Source organism: Erythrolamprus reginae, chromosome 1, assembly GCF_031021105.1.
Source record: "Erythrolamprus reginae isolate rEryReg1 chromosome 1, rEryReg1.hap1, whole genome shotgun sequence".
Lineage (NCBI taxonomy): Eukaryota > Metazoa > Chordata > Lepidosauria > Squamata > Dipsadidae > Erythrolamprus > Erythrolamprus reginae.
In genome coordinates this window covers 87501404-87511769 of record NC_091950.1, presented here as the reverse complement: position 1 = coordinate 87511769, position 10366 = coordinate 87501404, and the positions used below count along the sequence as shown (strand labels likewise).

Sequence of the window (10366 nt, the reverse complement as noted above, 5' to 3'; positions counted from 1 at the left end):
TTCACCATCACTGGCATAGGTGTAAGCCACAAGCCAGATGGCAGAGCTCTTGCTGTGTAGAGAGCCTTTTTCATTTTCTCTATCAGAAGCTCAAAAGCCTCACTAGGTGTACTAGAATCTGTCCAGGTAGCAGGTAGGCTTGGATGGTCTCTTGCAAAAAAGCCTAATCAAGCCAGTGGATGATGCTGAAGTAGTGCTCAACAATTTGGGGCATTGGATTTATAGTAGCTGCATTAATCCATGGGCTTCCTTCCAGAAGAGCCTTTCTGGCACACCTCTTGGTTCACTGTGTTGTCCAAATCTGAAAGTGCTATTTTGGTTTTCACAAAACTGGCCTTGAATCCAAGACCTGGCATGAATTAACTCTAGTTTGTACATTAATTGCAAGTCAACGGAAGATGACTTTTATGAGTATAAGAGTTTATTTAGCAAACGTTCAGACTACAATCAAGAACTTTACATCTAAAGATGCTGCATATACTAGATGTTAGGCAGAAATATGGAAGTTCGAAAGAGCAATACTGGCTAAAGAAGGAAGGTTTAGAACTTCAGTTTTATTTTGCAAACAGATTTGTTGTTTTTTATTTGTCTATTTATTTGTCAAACATGTACAGGATAGTAGTAGTTTGTATAAACATAAGTAAAAAGTAATGATAAAAGAGGACAATAGGACAGTAAGACAGGGACGATGGGCACAATGGTGCACTTATGCACATCCCTTACAGACCTCTTAGAAACAAGGAGAGGTCAACTGTAGACAATCAAAGGCCAACGTTTTTGGGGTTTGGAGAAGAAACCAGAGTCAGATAGTGCATTTCAGGCACTGATGACTCTATTGCTGAAGTCGTATTTTCTGCAGTCGAGTTTGGAGCTGTTTACATTGATTGATTGATTGATTGATTGATTGTATTTATATGCCACTCACTCCAAACGGACTCTGAGCAGCTAACAATCGGAATAAATACAACAACAATAAAAACAGTTAAAATATAATAATAAAAATCAATTATAACAATAATATATATATATAAAACATATCTACTTACAATCAGCCTAATTCCAGACCTGCCGGAAAAGCCAGGTCTTAACAGATTTCCGGAATACCGGTAGGGTGGAGATAATACGGATCTCTGGAGGCAGTTGATTCCAAAGGGTCGGAGCTGCCATAGAGAAGTCTCTTTCCTGAGGTCCCACCAACCAATATTGTTTGGCGGACGGGACCTGGAGAAGGCTAACTCTGTGGGCCCTTACTGGCCGCAGCAAGGTATGAGGGAGGAGGTGGTCCCGTAAATAGTCTGGCCCTGAGCCATTTAAAGGTAATAACCAACACCTTGAATTGCATTCAGAGATCGACTGGCAACCAAGGCATTGCGCGTAAAGTTGGAGTAATACAGGCATACCTTGGTACACCTGATATTGCAAGCGCTGCTGCATTCTGCACCAGCTGAAGTCTCTGAACGCTCTTCAAGGGTAGCCCCATATAGAGCGCATTGTAATAGTCAAGATAAGAGGTGATAAGGGCATGAGTGACTGTGCGGAGTGCCTCCTGGTCAAGAGCTGAGAGATGTTGTTCTAGCTCAGCTACGGATCTAGGACACCCAAGTTGCAAGCACTATCTGAGGGAGAAATTTCTTCCTCTCCCAGTACCAAAGATGGGCAGATGGTATCACCTTTAGGAAGAAAGACCCACAGCCACTCAGTCTTGCCGGGGTTGAGTTTTAACCTGTTGACCCCCATCCAGACCCAAGCGGCTTCAAGATACCAGCACATCACTTCCACCGCTTCACTGAACTGACAAGAGAGATGTACAGATGGGTATCGTCAGCATATTAGTCGTCGGATGATCTTGCCCAATGGTTTCATGTAGATATTAAATAGTAGAGAGGATTGACCCCTGAGGTACCCCACATAGGAGGGGCCTAGGGGTCAACCTCTGTCTTCCTACTAACACCAAATGCAATCGGCCAAATACGTAGGAGAACTGTAAAACAGTGCCTTCCAATCCCAACCCCTCTACCATGGTCGATTTAGTTTGAATCTGTTACGTGCTCATGTATCACTGCAGTTGAAGGTGAAGTAGTAATTAACAGGAAGGACATGATTTTATGAACTACATTTAGATGAGATTGGAGGCCACGTAGTTGTAAATTGTCTAATTTCAGTACTTCAAGCCTGGTGGAATAAGGTACAGTATTTTGTTGCGAGCGGAGGAGTGAATGACTCTTCTTGTGAAATATTTCTGGACTCTCTCAATTGTATTAATGTCTGATATGCAATGCAGGTTCCAGACAGGTGAGCTGTATTCCAGAATTGGTCTAACCAATTTTTTGTAAGCTCTGGTTAGCAGTGTAATATTGCCAGAGAAGAAGCTACATAATTTATTCTGTGCAGCAAATTTCAAAATCAAATCCTTCCTCCCAGACAGAAAATATGTCACTTCTCTTTCCCGCTTCTGAAGAAATCTACTACCACAGCAACAGTTTTTACGTCGGTGGGTTCAGCCGCCTATCTACACATTCGTTGGAAAACGCCTCCGCCGAGATTTTCCGGTTAGCAAGCGACGCTCGGCTCAGCTAGTGCCCTCTTGAGCATGCGCCAGAAAGCCGAGCATGCGCAATGTTGCAGAAGGACCTTCTTCGCTGGGGGGGTTGGCGCGGGCATCACAGGTCAGGTCTTCCCGAGCCCCGGTCGTCCCCGGGCCTTCCCACGCAGCTGATTTCCGGTTGGCCTACGGTAGGACTCGAGCCTGCCGTGTCCCGCTTCTCCTAAGATGGCGGAGGAAGGCGACGGCGCGGGAAGGATGGTTGGGACAGGCGGCGCTGCTGCCCCCGCCGTGAACCCCTCGGAGCTGGCTGGGGTAAGATTCCGCGCCCGAGGGTGCATCCCTTGCGTTTGGGTCGATGGCCGCGGCGACGTGCCTGCCTTCCTAAAGGGTCCCGAGCAGCAGCTGTGCTGGATAAATGGACTCTAACCCAGCAATGCCCCAGCTCCGATGCTTTGATTAGCCAGCGTTGTAGGGGCTGCTCCTTATGACTTGCTAGGAAGGGGGGCTTTCCCTGGTTCCCGCTTGCGATCCTCCCCCCAAAAGGCTAATCTCTGGGTTTCTTGTCAAATGGGACCGCATCGTTGCGCACTACACAGCGCCGTGCATAACATATTGGGCAAAGCCCGTTTAGTTGAGAAGCAAAGAGTTAGAATTTTGAAGAGGGTTCTTTTTTTTAATAAACTCCAAGAGAGTTAACATTTACCGGAGTTGGATTCATACAGATCCCACTTTCGCAATAGAAAGAGTCTATCCGTACCTGGATCAAGATGCAACACAAACATTTCCCCAAGTTTTTGGGCACCCTAGGCTTTGTTCTCTTAATTCTTAACTTTGTCTCTTTCTCTCTTTCTTATACTTTCTTTCTTCATCTTATCACATTTATTCTTTTCTATACCTATATAACTATACACACTTTACATTCCTTCTGTTCCCTCTGATTTCTTTTTCTCTCTCTCTATCCATTGATAAAACATATTCCAAATTTCGTAAAAATATGTATCTTCTTTATTGTTTAATTCATATGTTAATTTGTCCAGTTCTGCACACTCTAATATTTTTCTAATAGTAATAACTTTATTACTTGGTATCTCATTCTGTTTCCAGTGCTCTTAGTATATTATTAGTTGTTAGTTTTAATTTTTTTTACTTTAAAATGTAATAGTTTTTTAAAAAAAATTAATTGCTTAATGGACATTGATCATTTATTATGGTGTACAGCGCTCGTTTATTAGCACTTAGTAATATATTTATGCTCTATAATAAACCAGTATGGAATGTTTTGCTTCTTGAAGGTTATTATCATAAAGTAAGGAAGGGGAAATTTGATGAAGCTAAAAGGCACATTTGTTTTCTGCTGGAATGGATTGTTGTCTAGACCATAATATTTAAACAATAATTAGTTTCTAATGTATTCCTCTTGGTATTTATATATGTACATAGTAGTATTCTTAATTGCAAATGACCCTTCAGTTACATTATTAATCAAATCTTATGGAAATAATTGTTAAAAATAATGTTTAGCAATTTTATAGTTCTTTGTTTAGAGGAAGTTGTAAAAATAGATTCATAAATAAAAACAAGGGCTGCCATGGTAAAAAATGACAGGGACAGTATAATAGTTGTGCAATAGTTCAAAAGTATTAAATGTAATAAATAGGGCTAGAAGTAAAAGCAAAGGTGGGGACATCACAGAAAAAACCTAAAATGGATCAGTTTTTGAATAAAACAACTATTATTAACAATGGAAATTAAGTAAACAAGATTTTCAAGCTCCAAAATGATGTCACTTTTTGTAATTCAAACAAACTGCATTTCAAAAAAAAGAATTCTTTCACTTTGGAAAAATACCCAAACTTCAGCTGCAGTGAAATAGTGAATGCTGTGTCATAGATTTCAAATGGAGCCGAAAGATACAAGTAGCTTAATGGTGCAGCCTGAGAATTTGAAAAATTTTGTGTAAATTATAGAGAATTTGAGAAGTAATTACTGCTTAGGTCATGTTTTGAAAGGAACTCTGGATAACTAGGAATGATATTTGTCTGGTTGTTGACATTTAATAATTAGCCATGTCAAAGCAGCTGTGTAACTGTGGTAAAGAAAAAGTGAGTTGACAGTTAATATGAGGAAACACAAAAATACTGAGAAAAGAGGCAAGAACATTAATGTCTTTTGCATCTACAATGCATATCTGAAGGGAATAGTAACTACTGCAATGTTTAAAAGCTTGAATTTTGTTTGAATGAGATTTTTCACATATTTTTTAAACAAACATGGATGTTTCAGTATATATGCAATATGTGACGAGAACCAGTTTGGTCTAGTGGTTAAAGTGCTGGCCTAGAAATTACAGTATAAGTTTTAATCCTGCTTTAGGCATGAAAGCTGTCTGGATCACTTTGGGACTTTGGGTCTTTGGGTCATTCTCTCTCAGTGCAATCCACCTCAAAGATGTGTACAAAAACCTTGAATGACCAAAGCCACTGAATGGTAGAAGTCAATATCTATGGCCCATCTGCTGAAGATATGACATATGGAAGATTTGGAATGTGAAAGGAGTAAATAGTAAACAATATGAATTAATGAATTTGAAAAGAAAGTGTGTCTGTAATTTAAAAAGGGGTGAGGGAGCATATAATACATGTGAATGAAAGTGGTCTGATCTTGTAGAGTTGAGAAATAAGTGCAGGAAAGTGAAGTTTAATTATGGAAGGAAGGATTAAATATATTTTAGAAGTATAAACTGGTGGTAAGTAATTGTTATGGGTGTCTATTAAAGTAGGAATCTATATTTGATGATAATTGCATGTCAGCCAATGAATAATAATATTGAATTTGTGGAAAAATAAATATAATGTGGTGGGGGAAAATTCTTCTAGGTGATAAGAATAGATAAGTAGGAATAAGATGAAAGAGAAAGAGAAGGCCATTTTATCAGTAGAGGCCAAAGAATACAATAATAATGCTGATTGCTGGGTTTATTTTTCAAAAAGACCTGTTTGTTTTTAATATGTGATTTAAATATCTATCTACCTACCTATCTACCTATCTATCCAAGGGCATAGGAATGAGTATAATAACAATAGCACTTAAACTTATATACTACTTCACAGTGCTTTACAGTCCTCTCTAAACTGTTTACAGAGTCAGAGTCAGCCAATGAATATTAGTATTGGCTTTGTGGAAAAATAAATATAATGTGGTGGAAAAAAAATTCTTCTAGGTGATAAGAATGGAGAAGTAGGAATAAGATGAGAGAGAAAGAGAAGGCCACTGTATCAGTAGAGGCCAAAGAATAAAATAATAATGCTGATTGCTGAGTGTATCTTTAGAAAAGATCTGTTTGCTTTTAATATGTGGTTTAAATATCTATTTACAGTATTTATATATATGTACACGTGGCATAGGAAGAAGTATAATAACAATAGCACTTAAACTTTTATACTCCTTTTTTAAAAAAAAATGTTTATTGAATATTTATATTAAAAACGGGATACAGAAAAGTAAAGGGAATATATATAATGTACATTCTAGCAATTATAGTTTACTTATATAGTATGCATAAGTGGGTAAGGAGAGAAGAGGAAGGTGAGGGGGTTGGGGAAGAAGGGTGAGAGATACGAAGGGGAGAGGGATAGGAAATTAGAGCAAAAAAGAGTAGTAAGAGGAGTGTAGAGGGCCAGCATTAGAGCTGGGGCTTCAATGTTTTAGTGGCCTGTGGTTTGAACATATAGGTGACGTAGATTTCACTAAAGTTTTATCCATATGTGTTTGACATAGTTGCTAGTGCCAACATGTATCAGTGATTTAAGGGTTTGTTCATTCAGTTTCTTTGTAGTTCGAACTTTGTGTCGATTGATGTTTACAGTTTGTCCTTTCAATTTGATATTATGATTCGTGTGGTAGATTGCTGGTTTTACACGTTGTTTTTGTGGGATATTTTTCTTGATGAATAATTTTTAAGTAATTTCTTTTTTTTTAATCAATGGCACCATTTGTCCCAGGCCTTGTAGAAATCTGTCTCATCCTTATTTTGCAGTTCCATTGTTAACTTGGACATTTCTGCACATTCCATTATTTTAATCAAAAGAGATAAAACGGTTGGGATTTTTTCCTGTTTCCAATATTGTGCATATAGAATCCTTGCAGCTGTAATAATGTGAATTATAATATATCTGTTTTCTTTATTAATATTTTGTCTTATGATTTCTAATAAAAATAGTTCGGGTTTTACTTGGATGGTCTGGGAGATAATCTGTTCTAGTATAGTTTTAATTTTATACCAATATTTTTGGGTGGTTTCACATGTCCACCAAATGTGGTAATGGTTTTTCCCTGCACTTCCAACATAATGGTGATAAATTTGGATACATTTTTGCAAGTCTAGCCGGTGGCAGGTGCCATCTAAAACATTTTGTAATGATTTTCCTTATATGAAGTTGCCATCGTTAGTTTGTAGTTGACAGTCTAAATTTTTTCCCATTCATTTAAGTTAATTGTACTGTACTGTATATCCAAAATTTTGTGACCAAGCTATCATAGGTCCTTTAACTATTTCTTCTACTGTATCATGTTGAAGGAGGAGATTATATATGTTTGATATAACAATAGCACTTAAACTTTTATACTGCTTCACAGTGCTTTGCAGCCCTCTCTAAACCCTTTACAGAGTCAGAATATTGTCCCCAACAATCTGGGTCCTAATTTTACTGATCTAGGAAGGATAGAAAGTTGAGTCAACTTTGAGCCAGTGAGGATTGAACTCCTGACAGTGAGCTGAATTAGTCTGTAATACCGCATTGCGAATTAATCGGAAATACTGCATTCTAACCACTACATCACCATGGCTCCTAAGCTAGAAAGCATAGGGCTCCCTAGTCACCCCAAACAGCGAGATGGACAGTATGTACATAAATAAGTAAGTAAGTAAGTAAAGTAAATGATGAGATAGAAATATGATGAGAGGATATTTATTTATTTATTTTTATTTATTTATTTAGTCCAATACACAATACACATTGAAGAGAATAGATATGTAGTAATATAAATAAAGAAAAGAATAGAAGAAAAGATATAAAAGTATAGGTGAGCATATTTGAAAGGAAGAAAAGATAAATGAGATAAGGAGAGACAATGGGACAGGGGACGGAAGGCACACTGGTGCACTTATGCACGCCCCTTACTGACCTCTAAGGAGCCTGGAGAGGTCAATCGTGGATAGTCTAAGGGAAAAATGTTGGGGGTTAGGGGTTGACACTACTGAGTCAGGTAATGAGTTCCATGCTTCGACAACTCGGTTGCTGAAGTCATATTTTTTACAGTCAAGTTTGGAGCGGTTAATATTAAGTTTGAATCTGTTGCGTGCTCTTGTGTTGTTGCGATTGAAGCTGAAGTAGTCATTGACAGGTAGAACGTTGCAGCATATGATCTTGTGGGCAATACTTAGAATACTTAGATATGAATGTGGAGCAGACCAATTTTCTTTTTCAGAGCTAAGAGTTGGTCTTAGAAAAAAGAAAAATAATTTAGAGTGAATGTAGAATGACTGCAGAAAGTAGAAGTAGAAATATCAGAAGGTAGATCAGAGGTCCCAAACTCATGAGATTCCTGTGGCCTCCCAGGTCATTTCCTGTGGATTACCTTTCCTTCACATTGGTAAAGCAACAATTGAAAGGGGGATAGCACCTTGCCAGTCTCACCAGGCATTACATAACCTTGCTTAGACTGATGAGAAACAGTTTTCCTCTAGAGAGAAAAAAACAGATGGGCAAGCTGTACTGCTAGCCCTGCTTTTCCTCTTCTGCCTGCTCCCATCATCCTCTCCGATGCAGCTCCTTAGTACAATTTTAGAGTGAGAAGAAATGGCTCAGTACCTATGGCCGTATGCTAAAGTGCTGTGAGAACTCAGGCTGTGCAGCCCATCTCTCTGCCATCTTTGGATTTAGAGCTCTTCTTATCACCTTAAAACAAAACAGTGAAAAACAATGGTGTTAATGGGAGCTCACCAGAATGCAAGAATAGGAGCACAGTTACTCCTTGCTCCATCCACTCAGGCCCAGACATTGGTGTTTTACCAGTGGAAAAACTCCATAATTTCCATACAAATTTGTTCTGCAGCATAGTGAGTGAGATGTTTTCCTTTCCTCTCTATCAATCACCCATTTTTAATTTTATCTCCTTGGAGAAGTGCTTGGATTGTCATTGGAAAAAGCAAATTGGCAATTAATAAGCAGCTCATAACTAAGTCAGCTTTTCTAAAAGTAGCTATCAAGGAAATTACCCAGAAATCTCTATTGTGTTCCATTTGATCAGTGAAAAACCAGGCTTTCCTGGTTCCTTGTTTGCCACTGTAAATAACTTATGTTCTATTAATACTCACAGCAGAATAACAGAGTTGGAAGGGACCTTGGAGGTCTTCCAGTCCAACCCCACCTGCTCAGGCAAGAAACCCTATACCATTTCAGACAAATGGTTGTCTAATCTCTTCTTAAAACCTTCCAGTGTTGGAGAATCCACAACTTCTGGAGCCAAGTCCTTCCGGTGATTAATTGTTCTAAGTATCAGGAAATTTCTCCTTAATTCTATGTTGGTTCTGTCTTTGATTAGTTTCCATCCATTGCTTCTTGTCTTGCCTATCATGATACACAAACCAGAGTAATATTATGGCCAGAGTAATATTGTAAATATTTCATACATATATGGTTGTTTATAAGTTCAACGCATAGGACTGTAACCCAATTTCTTATTCAGGCTACCAAAACATTTTATTGGTAAGAAGTAAAAAATCCAAATTTTTCTGTGAAGTTATCCAAGAAAGTGTCTTGACAAATGAAATGAGCGAGGGTGGTGGAGGTGGAGATCAGATTAATTCAGAACTCAGTTCTTCTGCCTAATGTTAAATTATCAGCTAAACTTGAAACCCCAAACCTCCTTGTATTCTGTTAATTACAACTTGAAAATACCAGATGGCAATCGATTTTTTTTTCTGTGTGACAGACTGTATTTATTTAATCAAATGTGAGCCTTCTTTCTGTTAAAAGTAATCTGAATTGAACTAAATTTGCAGGAATAACAGCATTTGCTAAGAAAGTGACTCACAATATTTTAAAGACAAAGTACTGTACTGTTATTTTCCGGTAAATGATGTAATTTGAGTAGTTGTGCCAAGTTTCAGATGATTAGGTTCTAGGATTTTATGTTGATATTCCACAACAATCAAAATAATGTTGACATTTTAGTTAATGAAAAGCACTGTCATGTAAATGTCTAAATTAAAAAGGTGAAGCTTTACACAGCTTCACAGTAAATATTGCCATTAAACATAAATGCATGTTTAATGGCATGTTTCTTCCATTTTTGCTTCAAACGTTGCAAACATTTATAACTTCAAAACATGTTTTTTTTCCTGTTACACATACTGTATATAAACATTTTTGATATGTGAAATACTGATACCAAGGGAGTAACACTGTGTTCTGGTTTTTTGGCAGCGGTGGGATGAGAAGCTTGACTTTCATGCTGCCTTTCTTCAACATTTGGCCAAAGTGGTTCCAAGCATATATTGTGATGAAATGGACCCTCTATCACAGAAAGAGGAGGAAATGGCCCAAAGAATGATTCTTTATCCTTTGGAGTGGCATTTGTTTGGAGAAGATCCAGATACCTGTCTAGAAAAGCTAAGACAGATTGGTACCTCGCAGCTATGTGGAAAAGTATTCAAAGGTGGAGAGACAACATATTCCTGCAGGTTTATAGCAATATTCCTACCTTTTAATGTTTTTTTTTTTGAATGATCTGATATAATATATAATTGTCAAGACAGCT

General features: G+C 37.9%; 1 protein-coding gene across 1 annotated transcript in view; it reads left to right on the top strand.

Moving 5' to 3' along the window:
- Window positions 1–2683: 2683 nt before the first annotated feature.
- Window positions 2684–10366, top strand: part of UBR1 (ubiquitin protein ligase E3 component n-recognin 1) — an 88045-nt gene continuing 80362 nt past the window's right edge. Inside the window, exons 1-2 of the mRNA XM_070757812.1 lie at window positions 2684–2857; window positions 10033–10289. Of these exons, the coding sequence (XP_070613913.1) occupies window positions 2771–2857; window positions 10033–10289 (344 nt within the window). The 5' untranslated portion in view covers window positions 2684–2770. The remainder of the gene's footprint in view (window positions 2858–10032; window positions 10290–10366) is intronic.